The sequence below is a fragment of the Mytilus galloprovincialis genome, chromosome 7, assembly GCF_965363235.1.
Source record: "Mytilus galloprovincialis chromosome 7, xbMytGall1.hap1.1, whole genome shotgun sequence".
Classification (NCBI taxonomy): domain Eukaryota; kingdom Metazoa; phylum Mollusca; class Bivalvia; order Mytilida; family Mytilidae; genus Mytilus; species Mytilus galloprovincialis.
The window spans coordinates 96,290,624-96,313,134 of record NC_134844.1 but is presented as its reverse complement, the minus strand read 5'-3'; the positions used below and the strand labels follow the sequence as shown (position 1 = coordinate 96,313,134).

At 33.5% G+C, this 22,511-nt stretch overlaps 1 protein-coding gene across 4 annotated transcripts in view; it reads left to right on the top strand.

Annotated features, from left to right (window-relative positions):
- The first annotated feature begins 4,651 nt into the window (after positions 1 to 4,651).
- The window catches only part of LOC143084036 (dihydropyrimidinase-like), a 64,594-nt gene continuing 46,734 nt past the window's right edge, over positions 4,652 to 22,511 (top strand). For 2 of the 4 annotated variants that reach the window (XM_076260452.1, XM_076260453.1), the window contains exons 1-2: positions 4,652 to 4,794; positions 18,280 to 18,608. In XM_076260452.1, coding sequence (XP_076116567.1) covers positions 18,294 to 18,608 — 315 coding nt within the window. In that variant the 5' untranslated portion in view covers positions 4,652 to 4,794; positions 18,280 to 18,293. The remainder of the gene's footprint in view (positions 4,795 to 18,279; positions 18,609 to 22,511) is intronic. The other 2 variants (XM_076260451.1, XM_076260454.1) reach the window with 2 other exon arrangements.

Below are 22,511 nucleotides of genomic sequence, written 5' to 3'. Positions count from 1 at the left end.
ACGAGAAACACGTATAAATTACACAAACAAACGACAACTACTGTATATCAGATTCCTGACTTAGGACAGGTGCAAACATTTGCAGCGGCATTAAACGTTTTAATGGTACCAAACATTCTCCTTTTTCTGAAACAATGTAGTTCACTTTGTATTATGAGTGCTGTAATCGTAGAAGACTCAGTGAACACAGTGTTGTACATGTATTTGTATGCTTTCATGTGCTATACATTATGCTCATAAATGAGCACGAGTGTGTACATAGAGTGAATCCATACTCTGATTTTGTCAGTCAAAATTGAGGTCAAAACCATCTATGTTAGCGATATTGTGGAAAATATCTTTAACAATAAAATAAAATGTTATATATAGAAATGTTCATAGCAAGGTTCTGACCAAGTGCATCCTGGCCAACACAGGCTATTACAAACTATACGATACTGAAATTTTATAGATCAACTTGTGTTATTAATTTATCAACAAATAATTTCTTGTAATAATTTCCAAAAACTTGAAATAGTCATTTAGTTCAAAGTTTTCATGAGAACGGTTGACTTCTCACAATGCCTGTGATTAAATAGCTAATTGGAGCAAATATTGGTCGGTCCCCTTCTTCTGTGTTATTCGATTTATTATGTCATTCAAGTCCATACTCCAGTAATTTGGTTTCACTAAGTTGTATGCCTACTGGGTTTTGAAGTTGGCCAGATGACCACAAAATCAAAGGAGACGATTTAACTGTACGCATAATATGACCAGCACATGCTGTTTCCACCGTAATGAAGCCTTCTGTTTATCTCCCCTATATATATGAAATGTAGAGCTGCTAAATGCTGAAGGTTGAATGGTTCTAGAATATCTTGATCTTCCATATAATAGAATAATAACATAGGACACCCTCAAATATGTCCCTCCATAATCTCTCAAACCCTTGATTGTGGTTACTCAAGCCTGTTATCATACTTCCATCACCCCTTTCACTGACTATAAAGTCTGCAACTGACACTTTTCCCAGTCTCCTGTCCGATCTAACCCTTAGAGGCACACCGAAGTTGGGGACACCTGACAAAAACAGTTTAAGACTGTTAGAGACGTGTTATTATCACAGCATTTAAGAAACATTGTCAATATGCTTAAACCATCAACACCACCTATTATTATGAATCGCCAGCGTACAAGCTTATGGTTAGTGTCTATATGCCACAAGTGGTTTAGCCCCATTACGTTATAAACTCGTCTTCCCGATTTCCTTGTTTAAGCTCCAGATGAATCTTAACGTTGCATAGAGTCTCTTGGACGCCATCTCTGTACTCTAATGCCTTTGGCAATTAACATATGCTGAATAAAATTGAGAAAGGAAATATGTCAAAGCGACAACAATCCGACAACAATCCGACCATAGAATATAGACAACAACCAATGGGTCTTCAATGTAGAGAGAAACTCCTGCACTCGTAGACGTCCTTCAGCTGGCCCCTTAAAATATGTATACTAGTACAGTGATAATGGACGTCATACTAAACTCCGAATTATACACAAGAAACTAAAATTAAAAATCATACAAGACTAGCAAAAGCCGGAGGCTCCTGACTTGGGACAAGCGCAAAATTGCGGCATGCAGGGTTAAACATGTTTATGAGATCTCAACCCTCCCTCCATACCTCTAGCCAATGTAGAAAAGTAAACGCATAACAATACGGCACATTAAAATTCAGTTCAAGAGAAGTCCGAGTCCAGAAGATGGAACAAAAGAAAATAAATAAAATGACAATAATACTAGTACATAAATAACAACAGACTACTAGCAGTTAACTGACATGCCAGCTCCAGACCTCAATTAAACTGATTGAAAGATTATGTCTTCATCATATGAATATCAGGCACAATCCCTCCCATTAGGGATTTAGTATCATACTATCATAAAATATATGAGAAGAACATAACCCGTATCATGCCAACAACTGTTGTTATTTTTTAAATGTGTTTATTTTCGATGCAAAGACCCTATAAGTGAATCAATATTAAAGCCAAAATATGCAATCTTTAATGACCTGACAGCAGTATCGTAACTATAAGATAAGATAAGATAAGATAAGATATATCCCTTCTTAATAAGTCTGTTTAAAGGTTTTGTAAGCTTTTGAAAAGCTCGAAAGCATAAGCACAATGTTTGGTGTTATCTTTTCTCTTTCCAAAATGTACAAACGCATGCTTCAAATCAACCTTCTTTAGAACACTCAACATGAGTGATTCTTGAATTTTGATTTTATGCCCCATTTATGGGCATTATGTTTGCTGGTCTGTGCGTGCGTCCGTCCGCTCGTCCCTTCGTCCCGCTTCAGATTGGTCGAGGTTGTTTTGATGAAGTGGAAATCCAATCAACTTGAAACTCCCTATGATATGATCCTTCTAATTTTGATTCCAAATTAGAGATTTTCTCCCATTTTCACGGGCCACTGAACATAGAAAATGATAGTGCGGATGGGGCATCCGTGTACTGGGTACACATTCTTGTTTTTTTCTAATTTCCCATGATTCCTTTTGTCTTTACAAAATGAAAAAGTACCATCATATAATGTCAAAGTACCATCGTATAATGTCAAAGAACAATCATATAATGTCAAAGTAACATCGTATAATATCAAAGTACCATCATATAATGTCAAAGTACCATCGTATAATGTCAAAGTATCATCGTATACTATCAAAGTATCATCATATAATGTTAAAGTACCTTCGTATAATGTCAAAGTACCATCATATTATAAAAGTTTTTAAGATAAGGCAGTTACGGCGTTCCATAGGTTTAATCGTCTTAATAGGCGCCAACCTTCACCCTTATCTGAAACAATAGAACAATAGAGTAACATCTCAACATAGAAAGACATATACTGTGTGTATATGAATATCAATTGGAATGGCTCAATCAAAAGATATATTGTCAAAAACAAGCAAACATGCATAGTTTTACACTGAATACATGTGATCTATGACACAATTAATGCAAATACAAAATTAATAAAATTTAAAAAAAAAAGGGGGGGGGGGGTTAATTGAGATTTAAAATAATGTCAGAAAGACAACCATATAATGTTTGACAAAATGTCGCCAAATGAAATAACGTACACAGGTAATTAGCCGTATTGTATTTTAAGCTTTGATAAGTAAAAAGTAAAACGTTGTTTAAACGATATTGTTTTAATTCACCGCCCTCCGTTATTCTTAAATGAAGCCAAATTTTGGTATAATACAAGGCAATGGTTGTCATTATTTCAAGTTAACTCTAAAGTAATTTGCAAAAAGTACAACCGGGCCTGCCTGAGGTAGAATTTGAATATGCACGTGAACAATATCTCAATTGTATTATCTCAATTTTTAGTTAGTTATAGAAGTTTAAATACATGGCAAACACATACATACATACATACATTTACATCCCGTAGATACTAGTATATAGAATAGAATATTTTTATTTACCAAATTAGGGCCCCAGGAGGGCATATAGCATACAGACAATATTATTATAAACAATAACATATGCAATACACAAACAATAAAAGATATGTAACAAGTGTTATAAAAATAATAAAATAAAATAATATACCACAGAAAATACACTCAACAAAATAGTATCAATGTATTATTATTCAATGAATACTATGTTGACCTTGACTCAAGTGCACCCGGTAAGTGTATTTTCACTTTGAAAAGACAAACATGAGGGATTAGTAGTTTGTGCGGAGAAATCTCAATATAAAAAATACAACAACAACAAAAAAACAACAATTAAGCACTCGCACATTTGACTATGTGGTATACTGCAAATAACAAGTATATTTAATAAAGGATATTTAATATGACTTATCTGCAGAAAGCACCAAGAGTCGGTGCTTAAACATGTTAAAGGGAAGTCCCTACTTGTACTTAATGCAGATGAGTCAAACTTCTAAATTATTAAAATATATTCTAAAAACATATTTTAAGATTATAGATTCTGTGTCCAGCCAGCAAGGATCATCAAGGGATGGTGCCAGAGAATTTGAAATTCTTCTTATGATCTGTGCAGGCTTAACAGGGTATCCAAATTCATATTAAAGAGTTATAATGAATTAGTTATTGCAGATTAAGTTGTCCTTCAATTCTTAGTATCTTCTATGTATTTATAAAATGCAAATAGTACATTGGGATCCTCATTATTCATTATCCAAATTAATTTGTTATCAATTTATATATATAAATATATATATATGATCATATATCAAATCTGAATCGTATATGATAAACATGTAAACAATTAAAGACAGGAAAAGAAAACTTAATTATGGGCGCGTTCAAATTTGCCGCATTATTGAGGGCACCATCTGGAAATATATTTTCATCGCGATAAGTACTGTATTGACTGCGCCATCTGTTCTGTCGGCAAACAGTTTTCTCTAACGAGCAGTTAAAACATCCTGCATTCCCAGACAATGAATTAGATCGCATTAATTATTATTAAAAATCCGATAATATGAAAACTAGATAAATTCAAAAAGGCGATGCACAACAATTAATTAGACCCGTTTTATGCAAATTAAAAGAATATATTACATGTTATTGATTTTTGTGTAATTTTATCGAGTGTATTGCATACAGTTAGTCAGCATCACTCGGCCCTTATCATGCATATTCACAGCTGAATCAAGCATTGCATGAGTCGGATGTTTTGAAACATTACATGTCCTACAGCAAATATCCATCTATAGATTGGAACGAAGATTAAACTTCAACCACTTATCAACAGCTTCAGTGAGTCAGGTCAGTTTTGTTTGGTTCTATATTTCTGGTCACTTGTCCTAGACAATAGCCACCGACAATAGTCAATGACATATCTCTGGCACCAGTGCAAATATTTCCAAATATTGTTACTCCTATCTTCGATCTTAATTATATGCATTACGCTGAAGTTATCCCATCCCCCGAATCCTTACCCCACTAGCTTTACATGTACCGTGCAGTCGAAATGGTAAATGTATTTTTTTTTTATAAAAACAAAAATCACCATAGCTATTACCAAATGTTACGAAACGGCGTAGTGGGATAGTTATGATTTACTAAGTCAAAATGATATATATATATATATATATATATATATATATATTTATCAATATTACAAATTATTAACGACCAGCTGCACAAACAGTATAAACGGTCAATAATCACAACAAATATATTTTTATCATTACATATACTAGTACACGGTATACAGCTTGAGAAGTACTACATGTGTTTTGTCTTTTTTTTTGTATTGTTGGGTTTATGTCTCTGTGAATGCTTCATGTTTGTATTGTTTTCTATTTATCTTCAGTTTGTAATTTATATGTTTGGGTTTTTTTTCTTTTCATTAAGTAACAATCCTGTTGTTTGGATTTTAAACTATTAAAGTTCTTATTCTTATTCTTTAAATGTACCCCTGACCAGAGATTGTACTGTATTTATATTCATACAATTCAGTTTACTTTATTCAGGAGCGGACACGATGCCCCCAAACAAAATTCGTCGCCTGCAGAAAGTGTGCATATTAAAAAAAAATGGTATAATTTTTCAAATGAATCGAAAATAACTATAGTTACTTCAATTTATAGTGACAGTAATTTCATTTTGAAGAGGCATATTAGTTAGTTGTATAAAAAAACGTTTCAAATGCATATGATTGCAAAGCTACTGATATTTTAGTACAGTTGAATATACTCCGTTTTTTTCTGCAAGGAAAGGTATATATTTTGGGACCATTCTAATGTGTCGGTTTAATCAGGATTTTGGAATACTGAGGTGTCGAACAAGGCAGGTTAAACTGTATATATAAAGTTGAGAAAGGAAACGGATACTGTGTCCAAGAGTAGAAAACAGCCCTAGGCCACCAATGGGTATTCAACACAGCGACAAAATCCCGCATCCGGAGGCGGGCTTCAGCTGGCCCTTAATCATAACTGTGTATTACTTCAGTGAAAATGAAAATGCATTCTGTTTGCATTTTTCTTTTCTGCTATAGAATAAAATTGGGAAAGGAAATGGGGAATGTGTCAAAGCGACAACAACCCGACCATAGAGCAGACAACTCTTTTTATGCCCCACCTACGATAGTAGTGGGGCATTTTGTTTTCTGGTCTGTGCGTCCGTCCGTTAGTTCGTCCGTTTGTTTGTTCGTCCCGCTTCAGGTTAAAGTTTTTTTTAGGTCAAGGTAGTTTTTGATGAAGTTCAAGTCCAACTTGAAACTTCGTACACAAGTTCCCTATGATATGATCTTTCTAATTTTAATGCCAAATTAAAATATTGACCCCAATTTCACGGTCCACTGAACATGTAAAAGGATAGTGCGAGTTGGGCATCCGTGTACTATGGACACATTCTTGTTCATTCTATTTCACTTGTAAGCCGATCTTTTTTTAAAGATTTTGAGAGGCTCCAACGTCACATCGCCGCTGAAATCCAGCCCTGTATATCAATTCATTATACGGTTCATTAATCATGCATATAATGAGTCGGTTGATTTGTTCTATCATTTGAATTGGAACAAAAACTTAGTATACATGTATACCAGTATACGTTTCTTAATTATGACAAACGAAAACGTTACCAATTATGCCTTCCTTTTGCGATAGTAGAGAGGCATTATGTTTTTCGGTCTGTGCGTCCGTTCGTTTGTCCGTCTGTACCGCTTCAGGTTAAACATTTTGGTCGTAGTATTTGATGAAGTTGAAGTCCAATCAACTTGTTCCCAATGCTATGATCTCTGTAATGTAAAAACCAAATTAGAGTTTGAACCCCAATTTCACGGTCCAGTGGTCCACTGAACATAGACAATGTTAGTACGAGTAGGACATTCTTGTTGAATACTATTTTATTCTGTTTTAAAATCTCAACCTCGAGACTATCACTGAGAAAGAGCTAGGTTACACATCGTATCAAACCTAGTACACGACTAAGGAAAGGATAGAGAGAAAACATTGCATTGTGGCAAAATAATATTTCATACAGATCAAAAGTACTAAGATTACTAAGTACTAATATCTGAAAGTCAAATAACACTTTCCTAATCCTTTATAATACGGTTGTAATAGCTGAGATCGGAAGAATAACATATCTTATATTGACCTGTAGTAGTAGCTGAGATCGGAAGAATAACATATCTTATATTGACCTGTGGTTATAGCTGAGATCGGAAGAATAACATATCTTATATTGACCTGTGGTAATAGCTGAGATCGGGAGAATAACATATCTTATATTGACCTGTGGTTATAGCTGAGATCGGAAGAATAACATATCTTATATTGACCTGTGGTAATAGCTGAGATCGGGAGAATAACATATCTTATATTGACCTGTGGTAATAGCTGAGATCGGGAGAATAACATATCTTATATTGACCTGTAGTAATAGCTGAGGTCGGGAGAATAACATATCTTATATTGACCTGTGGTAATAGCTGAGATCGGGAGAATAACATATCTTATATTGACCTGTAGTAATAGCTGAGGTCGGGAGAATAACATATCTTATATTGACCTGTAGTAATAGCTGAGATCGGGAGAATAACATATCTTATATTGACCTGTGGTAATAGCTGAGATCGGGAGAATAACATATCTTATATTGACCTGTAGTAATAGCTGAGGTCGGGAGAATAACATATCTTATATTGACCTGTGGTAATAGCTGAGATCGGGAGAATAACATATCTTATATTGACCTGTAGTAATAGCTGAGGTCGGGAGAATAACATATCTTATATTGACCTGTAGTAATAGCTGAGGTCGGGAGAATAACATATCTTATATTGACCTGTAGTAATAGCTGAGGTCGGGAGAATAACATATCTTATATTGACCTGTGGTAATAGCTGAGATCGGGAGAATAACATATCTTATATTGACCTGTAGTAATAGCTGAGGTCGGGAGAATAACATATCTTATATTGACCTGTAGTAATAGCTGAGGTCGGGAGAATAACATATCTTATATTGACCTGTAGTAATAGCTGAGGTCGGGAGAATAACATATCTTATATTGACCTGTAGTAATAGCTGAGGTCGGGAGAATAACATATCTTATATTGACCTGTGGTAATAGCTGAGATCGGGAGAATAACATATCTTATATTGACCTGTAGTAATAGCTGAGGTCGGGAGAATAACATATCTTATATTGACCTGTAGTAATAGCTGAGATCGGGAGAATAACATATCTTATATTGACCTGTGGTAATAGCTGAGATCGGGAGAATAACATATCTTATATTGACCTGTAGTAATAGCTGAGGTCGGGAGAATAACATATCTTATATTGACCTGTAGTAATAGCTGAGATCGGGAGAATAACATATCTTATATTGACCTGTGGTAATAGCTGAGATCGGGAGAATAACATATCTTATATTGACCTGTAGTAATAGCTGAGGTCGGGAGAATAACATATCTTATATTGACCTGTAGTAATAGCTGAGATCGGGAGAATAACATATCTTATATTGACCTGTGGTAAATTATTAACACATGTTAGTGTTATTCTATTCTTTAATACGAATTTGATTTTTTGTGACAAAAAAAAAGTTTCAAAGTTCTTTTGCTATTTTTTTATGTGTGTGTTGCGAATTGACATACCATAGTCTTTTGTTTGCGTTCCTGTAAGTAGAAATATAGCACAATTTAGTTTAATACAGTCTAAATGTTTGTAAATACACCTCATTAGTATTATTTTTTCCTCCACTGGTACATAAGACCTATACTGCATAATGGGTCATATATTTTGCTGAGCGGGGTGGATAGATACGTAATGTCGAAATGGAACATTTAAAAAATATATTTATCTCCGTTCATAACTTTTGGTCTGTGACAAAACACAACTAGCTGGTACTCAATCTCATACAACATGTAAAAGGAATTATTATACTTTTTAATTTCGATTTAATTTTAAATCACGTTCTCACCTTTATTTTGACGTTTATCAATGCCGAGTTAATGTAGGTCCGTGTAACACTTACCAATTCAAAGTTTTAAAAAGTTTTAAAATTTTGGATTTTTGGAATTTTTATCAAAGTTTCAAAATATCAAAATTCCAAATTATGTAAAAGTTTTGAAATTTGAAATTTTAACAAAATAATTAAAATATTAAAATTCTAAATATCGTTTATAAATTTGATAGTTTAGAAATTTGATCAAACTTTTAAAATACTAAACCCAATGTGCAATTTTGATTATTTCACTTTTTGAAAGTTTGACTTTTTAGATTTTTGATTAAAATATCAAAAAGACAAAAGGGGCGAAAAGAGGGGTACCCTGAACACATGGTTCAGTGATGGTGCAGTGATGGTTCAGTGATAATATACGTCATACTAACTTAACTACGAAATAATTATATAACAATGAACTAAAATTAAAATCATACAAAACTTATAAGACCAAAGGCTCCTGAATTGGGACAGGCGCACAAACGCGGCTGGGTAAACATGTTTCGTGCGATCACAACCCTTCCCCTATACATCTAGTAAATGTAGAAAAAACAAACCCACAGCAATACACACAGTTAAACGCACTTTTAAATAAATCCAAGTCCCATGTCAGAAAAGGAAACAAAAGAAACTAAACAATGATAATAAATTAACAAAGTACTACTATATATAAAGCTAGCAGTTACTGACAAATGCCAGCTCCAGACCTCAATTAAGCTAATCTAAAGATAATGACTTCATCATATGAATAACAGGCTCCCTGTTGGATTTATTGCTTATCTGTTCCTAAACAATCATGAAATATTTGTTACTGGCAACCAAAAGTTGATAATTTAAAATAGGTTGTTCCTGAACATTTGACAAATTTAAGTTTTTTGGAAAATGACGCAGTCATTGTTCCATAACTGCCGACCTGAACTTCATTACATTGCTCTGCCTACCGCGCTTGGTTTCGTATTTTCTATTTTCCAAACAAACTGGTATCTGCTTGTGTTATCATTATGCATCATTGTGTAGTATTAAACCAGCCAGGACCCAGTTTACACTGGTTTTTGCTTGTATTCCACTACACTCGAACAAAGTGTTGTAGTTTGACGGGAACCAGTTTTAGAATTTGTAAACTACAAAACGTAATCGGTTATTGTTCATTCCGTTTTGGTGTTTCATACCGACTTATATGGTTTGAATAAGCTTAAGACCATTCAAACATTAATGTGATAGGTATATTAAAGATTGTTTTACAAAAGGATTGAACTGTTTTACTTTCAAAGTCGTACTATAGGGATATCTGTCATATACGGATTTCCACTCTCACCGGTTAATTTCTTCTTTTACACGTGCTTTGGAAACTTCCTGTTTAATCGCAAGTTTTAAAATTGTTTTTGAGTGAATTAAACTTATTTTAACAATCATGAAGCGTTCCAGGATCATTTTAAAGCAGTTTCTTCTTCTCTTTGATGATGGAAAATAGGTTTTCTCAAGAAAATACCGCAAACGATCGCAGAGGAATTGAAACGTACAAGTCAAGTCGGCACCTGGTTAAATTGGCATCTAGTCAAATCGGCACCTATTCGACGTCAATTCGGCATCCAATAATATTTGATATAATATTTTCTATTCAATTAATTAATTACTGTTACCAAGTACATAGTGAATATGTTGTTGTGTATTTTGGTAAACCACGAAACGAAAGTGAATATGTAGTGTATAAAGGTAAACAACGAAGCCCTTACCAAAGCTGTTGTTTTAACAATTAGACAATTTGTGTAATTGTAAAAACAAGTCAATTATTAAATAAAATGGAAAACTATGAGTCCCTTTCAATAAATCAAACTTTCATGCCAAATAATTAGCAAATTTAAGGTGTTTGTTTTTCAGTAAAGTTTAAACAGCATTAAACCAACAATCCTGTAAAATGCTCAACTGGTTAAAATAATGCAGAAAAATACACAATATCTCATGTATTAGTCCAAATAATTATGACGTCTGGCAAGGCTATTTTATTATTTTTCTGGGACGCCTTCCTACGACGTTCAGGTGCCAATTTAACTAGGTGCCAGTTTGACTAGAATTCTTTGATAAATGTTTGAAACTATCTGAGTTTCATTAGACCTTTGATAGCAGTAACAAAAAGATTATTTACTTAATATTTTGTGGGAGAAGGGGGTTCAGACTGTGTGGCATCAGGTCTGTTTGTGCCCAATACATTTTCGCACCCTACACGTTCGCACATTCACACTCTACTCATTCACGCCCAATTTTAATTCAAATTCAAGTTGAATAATTGGAAAATTATGGTTGTTGTTTTAAATTGCTTGGGTGTAAATACTGAATGTATTTATAGCTTGGTATGAGTAAAACATTGAAGATTTTAAAGGAAAAAACACAAAAGATAATTGTTTTTAAAAACTTGGTCCCATTGATCTGAAACAACGAAACAATAAAACATAGAAACCAAAATATAGCAATCCACTAATATAACCAAAACATGATAAAATTTATTCAACACGCAGAAACAAACATAGTCATGATAGTCAGAATCTCACTTCATTTTGAAACAAGTCAATGAAACAAGTTATAGCAATACACTAACCAAAACATGATTAAGAGTTATTCAACACAAAATAAAACGTTGACAAAATACCACTTTATTTAGAAAGGATTATTATTATTTTTAGCAATACCTTATCCAAAGCATAATTAAGATTTATTCAACACAAAAAAAAATTGCTGTCTCACTTTATTTTGAGACAATGACAACAATTATACTTATAAGAAAACACTAGCTTACATAGTTGTTAAACACAAAACCAATTAAGATTGGGTGCGAACATGTAGGGTGTGAAAGTGAAAGGGGTGAAAATGAGTGGGCGCAAACGTGAATGGAAGCGAACGGACTCAGATTCAGACTATGTACCAGTGAGAAATATACAAGCCTTTCTACGGTATTTATTTGTACAATTCAGCTAGTCTTGACCTATTCATTTGTCTTAAAAAACCAGCCAGTTGTCACCTTCACTTCACACACACACACATATACGAATATCAATTATATGCTTACGATACATGTTGCATTGTTAAACTAATTACGGTATGTGAAAATCAAGATTTGCATAAAAACTATCCCAATATTAGAGACAGTGGCGTCATTTTTCTTCAGAGCTTTCAGCTCTTTGATTATAAACAAGATATTAAATAAATTTATATAATACATGTAAGAGAGAACTTATCAATAATTTATCAAAAAACAGCTTGTGTTTATCTTTTAAAACAAAAACGTTGTGCATTTCTGTCGGGAGGAAAAATATGCCCACAAATCAGAATTTTGATTTCAAAGATCCAGTGAAATTTCGACCTCGTTTTACTCAAAAAGTAGCACATGAAGGTATACTTTTCATTAAATATTTAATTTAAGCAGGTAACAGTAGCTTATATATCTTAAAGGGAAGAAATTCTCACCGTCAGAAAAAAAACTGTTTTGCTATATCTATGTTCCTGGATATGCTCTTAAAAATGCACAAGTAAAAAATACGGAACAATGATATCCCGTCATACCAAAAAAAATCATTTCCTTTTATTTTCTATTTGAAAACAGTGGTTGGTCCTTTAGGGCCCCTAATGGATATATTATGGTAAATGCGTATATTTTGTACAAGCATCAGTCCAAACGTTGTCTAAGGGTGCAACCATTTAACTTAAAAATTGGGAATATGGTTGTTTTGTCGAAGTGAAGAAAAAAAAAACGCGCTGAGCGCAAACAATTTTATCAAGTTTTCCATCGCTTTATTAATCAAATTATTTGGTTCAGAAGTTATTATTACTATAAGGCATGCGGGAAATCTGGATTCAGATTTTTTTTTGTCCTCTGCTTGCACAGATTTTGTTTTCTCCAGCAAAAAAAAAGTGTCACTTTAGTGACTATATTTATATATCGGATTCCCAAAAATATAACTGCATGATATAAACTTTTTAAAATGATTTTCAATTTCCAAACGCCGACACATACAAATTGATAGATGGGCGATAAATGTACAGCAGCAACTATTACATAAATATGAAGGCTGAAAATAATGTTTATGTTATACGTTTATGATATGAATGTATACAGCGTTTGCAAAACCAGAACAATTAGTTGGATGTTAACGACTTTATTTGGCCATTTCAACTCATGTTGATTCGAGTGTCACTGATAAGTGTTTTCACGGTAGACGAAACGCGCGTCTGGCTCAACTTCATATTTTACATTCTAGTATCTATCTATGGTGACTTTTATGTAGATACCTTATAGCAGTATCCTGGCTCCAAGCTACTAATATTGGTCTTATTCTGAATTTCAGCGTAAAAAAATATCAAAAACCTCCCACATTCCAGACAAGTACAACGTTCATTGCGACACCATGAATTCAGTATTCCTGCTGTACCAATACTTAGATCTGAAATCGTTGATACAAGCAACAAGGCAATATATGATCGTCATGCATTCGATAAAAAATAATGAATACAAAACGTTAGAATTTACGACCGAAACGCTTTTCTGGATCTATCTTCTTCAGGAACGCTCAAAGCTGAATATTTAAGACCAACAATAAAGAACAGAAATAGTTGATTAAAACGTTAAAGACGATCGTTCAAAATGTACATGGAATGATATATCCATCTGCCGACGTGATTGCAGAAAGTAAGAAGTCGTAAAGCATAACAGACAAATTTGAAATCAAATGAGATAATACAATGTGTATTGAGCCATTTTATTGCTTTAAGTTCAGTAGAATATTATAGGGTTATTGCATGAATATTGGGGAATATTGTCCCGAGTAGAATTTTATATTGCACGAGCTTGCGAGTGCAATATATGTTCTACGAGGGACAATATTCCCCAATATACATGCAATAACCCTTTTATTGTATAGCAATATAATATTTGAAAGTAAAAATTGGTTTAAACTAAGATTTTGTCGTTGATGACGTCATGAATTTTTACGATTTATTGCACTAGTGCAATATTAGAATTTATTGCACGCTAACTTTTGGTTACTTTCTGTGGGAAATATTATATTGCTATACAATAAATATATATATACATCTTCTTTTTTATATACTCAACCTTACCATACTATTTGACCTACTGCGAGTTGGTCATTTTTTACTGTTACTCTTAAAATATGGGTGCTGGGAAAACTAGCAAGTAAAATGGTCAGTATCAGAGCCGTGCGTTTAAAATGAATTCTCTTCTTTTGAGAAATATTTATTTTTGTCATCCAATTTTTCACCTGTTACAACTGCCTGTCTGTGGTTTTATGTTTTACATTAACTTTTAAGTATCAGTATGTCTTCATTTCATTTTGTTTCGTTTCGTTCCGCTTTTATTTCGTTTTGCAGTTTACAAGTACCCCTCTTTTCACCCCTTTTCTCGTTTTGATATTTTAATCAAAAATCTAAAAAATCAAACTTTCAAAAAGTGAAATAATCAAAATTGCACATTAGGTTTAGTATTTTAAAAGTTTGATCAAATTTCTAAACTATCAAATTTATAAACAATATTTAGAATTTTAATATTGTAATTATTTGGTTAAAATTTCAAAATTTCAAAACTTTTACACAATTTGGAATTTTGATATTTTGAAACTTTGATCAAAATTCTAAAAATCTAAAATTTTAAAACTTTTTAAAACTTTGAATTGATAAGTGTTACACGGACCAATGTAGGTTGAGTCTTGCCAGAGGAGGAGACGTCATTATTTTCACAGAAAACTTATCGAATCAGGCGTAGAATTCAGGGAAAATATAGCTATCTTCTCACTTTCAACGTTGCCATCAACAGTGGCGGATCCAGATATTGTTACAAGAGGGGACCCACTGACTGACTAAGAGGGGACCCGTTCCAGTAATGCTTTATAGTTATTCCCTATACAACCAATTTTTCACCACAAAAGGACAAGGGGCCTCTTGTCCTTCCACTAAATCCAACTCTGGTCAAAAAATGTTCAAATAACGTTGTCACGTCATGCACGTTCTCGATTTAAACAAATCTACATTTTATATTGTAGTAGTAAGATGGCTAGTAAACCTCTTACTAAAAGACTACAAAGATTTTTAACATATTTTGTGTATAAAAAATTTGAAGGGGTCAATTAGAAACTCGGACATATTGTTTTCTTACAGGCAGATGAAGATAACATTTTATTATCTTCAACTGAGCCTTAAAAGCTTCATTTGTCATGGGTCATTTATTTCTTAAAATTTGTTTTTACTTTACTGCATGTCATTCTGCTCATTCATTTCTATTTTCGCCGTTTACAGCAAAATGCCTCGAGTGTGTAGGTAAAGATAATATCGTGGGCTAGCTTGCTTGTTAGCAGAAATCATTATTAAGTTAACTATATATACTACCCTCCTTTTTGAGTAGTTTAGTCCTACAAACAGATCGATTGGTTATCTGTCGGACTAGTCTATTCTTAAAGGAGGGTAGTATACCTAACATAAAAAGACTGAAAGCAAGCTTATAAAAGTTATCATATATGCCTACACACGCAAGGCGTTTTGCTGTAAATATTCGTGAAATTTTGTTTAATTTGTAAACAAATGTTCAGCAGTCTGCTTAGCTTGACCTCAAAGTTTCAAGAACAAGGACGCGATTCTATTACATGAAAACCCGTCATTTTTTTTTATTCTTTCACGAGTTGTACGAACTTTATAAATCCTATTATCCCGGTTTAAGATTCGTTTGTTCTCCAATTTCGAGTTATGCGAGAAGACTGATGAGATTGCCTATTCTTAATTTCCATATAATACATTTCGATTTTTAATCATAAAATTCAAGAAAAGTAAAACTTTGCTTAAAATTTTAAAAATGATTGATCGTTGCTTGCTAAACATCCAGTGGCAATTATTTCATGCATCTTTACGAAGAACATTGCTTACGACCCAGGAAGTTCACCATACGGTCAGGGACGGTCACGTGATCGTACCATATGGTATTATAATCTTTTATAAATCAAATGGTAGTATATATTTATCGGGGACCGTCCGATTCTTGACAACTTAGGCTAAATCGATTTATCTGAACGATCAGCGTCAGAACATATATACCAAATAAAATAAAAAATGTCACTACCCTACATTATAATCATAAGCAATCATAACTTATAATAAATTATATTTATACAACGGCAAAATTTATGTCCCTATCCAATATACCCTCATTTTCCAGTGGCAGTCGAAACCCCGACCATCATCCCGAATGGCCTATTTTATGACAAGACCTACCTATTGTATTTATTGTAAACTTGGTCCCGTCCTGAACATGCATGAAATATTTGCCACTGGACGTTAAGCAACCAACAATCAATCAATCAATATTTATACAACAAAAAAGAAATTTCGACGTTGGGTTGCTAGTCCATCTTTTTCTTTCTCTGGCTCTCGGAGACGGGCACTTTAAGAGTTCTCATGTTGACATTAATATAAAGACAGGAATGTTGTTGTTTTTATTTTTGCGGTCGTATATTGGTATGACGTTGGCGTCGTCGTCGTTGTCGTCGTCGTCGTCTTCCGAAGACACATTGGTTTTCACAATATAACTTTAGTTTAAGTAAATAGAAATCTATGAAATTGAAACACAAGTTTTATGACCACAAAAGGAAGGTTGGAATTGATTTTGAGAGTTTTGGTCCCAACAGTTTAGGTATTAGGGGCCAAAAAGGGGCCCAAATAAGCACACGGTTTATGACCACAACAGGAAGGTTGGAATTGATTTTGAGAGTTTTGGTCCCAACAGTTTAGGAATTAGGGGCCAAAAAAGGGCCTAAATAAGCATTTTTCTTGGTTTTCGCACAATAACTTTAGTATATTAAGTAAATAGAAATCTATGAAATTTAAACACAAGGTTTACGAACACAAAAGGAAGGTTATGATTGATTTTGGGAGTTTTGGTCCCAATAGTTTAGGAATTAGGGGCCAAAAAGGGGCCCAAATAAGCATTTTTCTTGGTTTTCGCACCATAACTTTAGTAAAAGTAAATAGAAATCTATGAAATTTAAACACAAGGTTTATGACCATAAAAGGAAGGTCGGGATTGATTTTGGGAGTTTTGGTCCGAACAGTTAAGGAATTAAGGTCCAAAGGGTCCAAAATTAGACTTAATTGATTTCATCAAAAATTGAATTCTTGGGGTTCTTTGATATCCTGAATATAAACATGTACTTAGATTTTTGATTATGGGCCCTTTCAAGTTGGTCCAAATAGGGGTCCAAAATTAAACTTTGTTTGATTTCATCAAAAATTGAATTCTTGGGGTTCTTTGATATCCTGAATCTAAACATGTACTTATATTTTTGATTATGGGCCCAGTTTTCAAGTTGGTCCAAATCGGGGTCTAAAATTAAACTTTGTTTGATTTCAACAAAAATTGAATCCTTGGGGTTCTTTGATATGCTGAATCTAAACATGAATTTAGATTTTTGATTACGGGCCCAGTTTTCAAGTTGGTCCAATTCGGGGTCCAAAATTAAACTTTTTTTTTATTTCAACAAAAATTGAATAAATGGGGTTATTTGATGTATGCTGAATCTATACATGTATTTAGATTTTTGATATTTGGGCACAGTTATCAAATTGGTCCACATTGAGGTCTAAAGGGTCCAAAATCGAACAGTTTATTTGATTTAATCAAAAATTGAATTCTGTGGGTTCTTTGATATGCTGAATCTAACCATGTATTTAGATTTTGGATATTGGACCATAATACATGTAGGTAAATGTCCAATTTAAAATTTTAAAGTTTTTAAGTTTAAGTTCTTAGACCACATTCATTCTGTGTCAGAAACCTTGAATGTTTTGTCCATACTTGCTCCAACTGTTCAGGGTTCGAACTCTGCGGTCGTATAAAGCTGCGTCCTGCGGAGCATCTGATTTTATGTTGGTCATAAGTGTTTCTCGTTTCTTGCTGTTGGGTGTGAGGCAAGGCTCTCTGTTGAAGACCGTACCTTGACCTATAATGGTGTACTATTATAATTGTGGCTTGGATAGAGAGTTTCGATGACACTATGTCATTGGTAGAAGCCTTCAATTGTCTGAAAGTCGCAGGCCCTGATATGGCATCAACATTTGTATGAAAGCAACGGCTTTTGAGAAACATAAGATTTTTACGATTTTACTGATGTAATTAAATACATTAAACATGTTATGGACCATACATAAACTATAAATTCCGCTAATGGATAGGACTGGTCTTAAAACCGCCAATCTGTCATTACAAATTATAACTCTGATTACAATGTTGGAATAACTTTCAGATTCACAAAGAAAAATGCCACGAGAAAGAAAGATACCCTCCCCAGAGCCGGACTTTGATTTCTTCGCACCACACCCACACCCGACTAAAGTCAGGGTCATAAATTCAATGTTCGGCAGTGTTCCCGATGCTTTTGATGGGAAAACTCTGGAACTAGGTAAAGAATCGCCACGGCGTCAAAAGAAGACGACAGAGGATGCCACGGCGACGCCAACGCCAGAGCCTGAGCTAGAAACGAAGACAGAACCAGAGCCCGTTCCTGTGGAGGAAGTAATGAAGCCAAGTGTAGCCAGTGAAGTAAAAGCCATGGCGTGGGATACCAGTGACGGGGTAGGTGTTACTTATTATCTTCTATTTTACTTTGTCAAATATTATATTGGTCAGACTTGGCCGAGTGTAGCCAATGAGGTTAAAGCCATGGCGTGGGACACCAGTGACAGAGTAGGTCTTACATATTATTATTTTATTTTACCATAAAATTGAGAATGGAAATGGGGGAATGTGTCAAAGAGACAATGCATGCATGCATGCATGTGTCAAATATATGCATGATCAGACTCGGTCGGAGTCCAGTATAAATAGTATTACAGTTATATAGAATTATAAAGACACACGGATGCTGGTTGGTATGGGTATTTTTATTTTTGAACGGGCAATTATAAATGTTTTGCAATTTCACGGAGATAATATATCAATGGGTAGAAATGTATGTCAATAGGTCATACATGATCATCTTTTGTTAACCCTCATGTTACTTTTTCGCGCCAAATAATAGTTATCTTGCAAAATATATGTATGTTTGTTTTAAGTTTTTCATCTTTGCTATTTGTTTTTTTGTTTGATTTTTTTTAAATTGAAAAAAAATGGATGTGTCAGTGATGTCAAGTCATGACCTGAAAAAAGGCAAGGGGTCGACTTGTTAATATAAGATAAGATAAGATATTTTTATTCCAATTAAAGGGCCCATGAAGAGCAAAGTAATCTAATACAATGATTTTTATAATTGTTACAATAATGTTGAAATAAATCATAAATATGAATTTAACTATTTCAATTCTTAGATGTTAATCCACAGCCAGATCAGAGCCATACATATAAAAAAGGCATAACAATATATCTATGATTAACAGGCAAATATTCTGAACGTCTTAGATATAAAACAATATCTATACTATATTGATAGTTTTCTCAGTTCCAAACATTTATTGATATAAATAGCAATATTTTTCAATACCTCTAGGTTTTCTTGAATAAAAAGCCTATTAAATTTGGCACTAATTTTAGAGTCTTGTGCTTAACTTTTCAAAATTTTTACAACCTATTAAAATATTATCAAAAGATTCTTTTCTTAAATTACTTATAATATTCTTTATTTGCAAAACAAACAAAAACCAATTTTAATGAAACATAATGAAAACTCGACAATATTATAATAGATATGATAATAACAGTTATTGGTCTCCTTTCCTTAGTTCTAATGACTCTTTAATAAAAGAAATAACTGCTTTTACATCATTTGGTGTTGATGGATTACTGATGTTTGTTTTGGTGGTTTTATTCGTTGCATTTTTAAGCTCTTTTCTCTGCTTAAGCGCGTTTTTGTGAACATTTTATAAGTACCAACTCAGACCTCAGCAACATATTACGGCAATGTACTATAATAACACGAGACTGGAGCCACAAAATAATGCAATACATTATTTTAGGAAAAGATAAGCAATAAAGAAACAAGTTCAAGGAGAGGAATTTGTATAAGTGACTTGTCACTTGTTTTGAAATCCATTGTGTTGTATTTATGTACGCATTTATTTATCTATTTCTAAATAAAATATTGTTTCCCCTTAAGAAACCAGTTTATAGTGGTCAGCTCTGATTTACAAAGTTGTAAATTCCATGACAAATCCACACCGTCAGGATTGTTTATAGATTCTAAATGATGAACAATAAGGCAGTGATTTGTCCGTAATTTATGATTTTTAAATTTGACTTTTTTTGGTCAGTCATATTGTTTCTACATATTATTTATGCATAAATGATTCATGGCTTTCAAATGTTTAGATTTGAACATTCCTGATAAAGGTGGTACCGGAAGGTTGTTGCGGATGCACGAAATTTATTGGATTGGCATTGTATTTACACTTCGTTTAAATTTACCGTTGAAAATGTATTATCTGATTACAGATAACTACATGTGTTCGTTACTGCGGTAACTGTTTGCAATTGTCAGTTGCTTTATCGTTAGGATTTGAAAATATTTATTTATATTTTGTCAGCTAATCTTTAACAAATATTAATGTGATTGAGCATGATTTTACGTGTAACATCTGTTATTCAATTACGCCAGACAGAGTTCCTAAACATTTTCATTCTTTTCTGAATAAAAAAAAGTTGCCTTGAATTAAAACTAGTTTCTATGTTTATACAATTTTTCACGTTTTAATCAACTTCAATATTTCGTTTGAGGAAATTTAGGAAACACAAAAAACATGCAATCGTTGCTTTTTCGTTGAAATATCATGATCCAGATTGCCCTTTAAATCTTTCATAATATGTACGTAAATCATTCGACATTTGTATTCAAATACCCTTGGTTATTATTCAGAAACGGCGGTCATACAATGAAAACAGAGTTCTCGAAATCATTTTCCCTGATGGTTCTTCAAGAAAATCTCCTATTTCTATTGCAAAATACCAATATTGTGTCGCTACTAAGCAAACTTTAGTGTTCAAAAAATCCTGATCACTACGTACTTTTCGAGAACCCTGTGGCAACAATGATTTTAAGGTATGCACAAATAAGATCAATGATTTTTCTCTCTACGACGCCGTTTCAGAATCTAATGCATTCTGGGTAATATTTTCAAAAGTGTACACCAAAACGTCGTGATTGGTTAAAAACGTCCTAAACAATGGAAATTCAACCAATGACGTGACGTTATTTTCATTTTGGGGTACAAACAATATTTTATCAACCAGGACCTTTTATAGCATACTTTTTCTTTGCAATTTTAGTTTAGATTTTGTATATTCATAATAAAAATAAGGATATGTGATATGATTGACAATGAAACAATAAATGCCATAGTTGAAATGAAGTGAATAAAAATCTATACGGTACAGTCGGCTGTAAAAGGACCAGACATGAAAAATGTGCAACAATTCAAACGTTAAGCCCAAAGGCCTTACTTGTTTACAACAAAATAAATTACGAACAACAAATATGTCCGACATGAACCAACGACAACCACTGCATGTATTTAGACTGCTCTGAATCATAAAGGCTTCGGTTTATAAGGCAAAATAACAGCTCTAAGGATAAAGGTCGGCATACATTTTCGCATATATTCTGAATCTATTCTTTGAGTACTTTATTTGCCTATGTTTGTGTAGATACTGGGTTGTTGTTAGAAAGGGTGGACATTAAAGGTTATAATTGTGCCGGTCTATAGCCGGTGAAAACCTTTCCAGTGGCGGATCCAGAGATTATCATAGGTGAGGGCCCACTGGCTGCCTAGGGGGCCCGCTCCCGTCACGCTTCAGTGATTCCCTATATAACCAACCAAATTTTTTCAACAAAAGCCCCCCCCCCCTAAATCCGCCTCTGCTTTCTTTTAGCTACGGCCAGACTTCTACACACCCAGACGAACTAATTATCCTTTGCATCGTTGTTACGTAATCTTGAAGTGTATAATAAATATGTGCGTTAATTTGCCTCAAATTGCAGAATGAGACGAATGCGTTTGGAACTAATTAGTTTCTCTTTGACAAACTTATTGCTCATATACAGTTATAAGTGTTTAATGGTTGTTTGTCTATATCAAGATTGCATTTCAATTGAAGCATGCTATGATAGGTGTGAACATCTGGTTTTGATATCTTTTTCCCTTGAGATAAACCTCCTAATTTAACACTGTATCAAAATTAAAATAACATGCATTGTTTATACTCGTGTAAATACATGTGCATAGTTTCGGTCAGGCAGTTTTGTGTTGTATGCATGAGGAATTTTTCTAGAAAGAAAAAAGAGCATTGTTTATACTCATGTAAATACATGTGTATAGTTTTGGTCAGGCAGTTTTGTGTCACGTGTATTGGGCCTTAAAATAGGTGTTTTGCCAGTATAGTAATGGGATATACAAGTTTATTGAAGCTGGTTTTACCATTCAGTTGATTTAACTATTATATAATAAAATGTACTGAATAAAACGTTTTCCCTAAGTATTGAGTCGATGA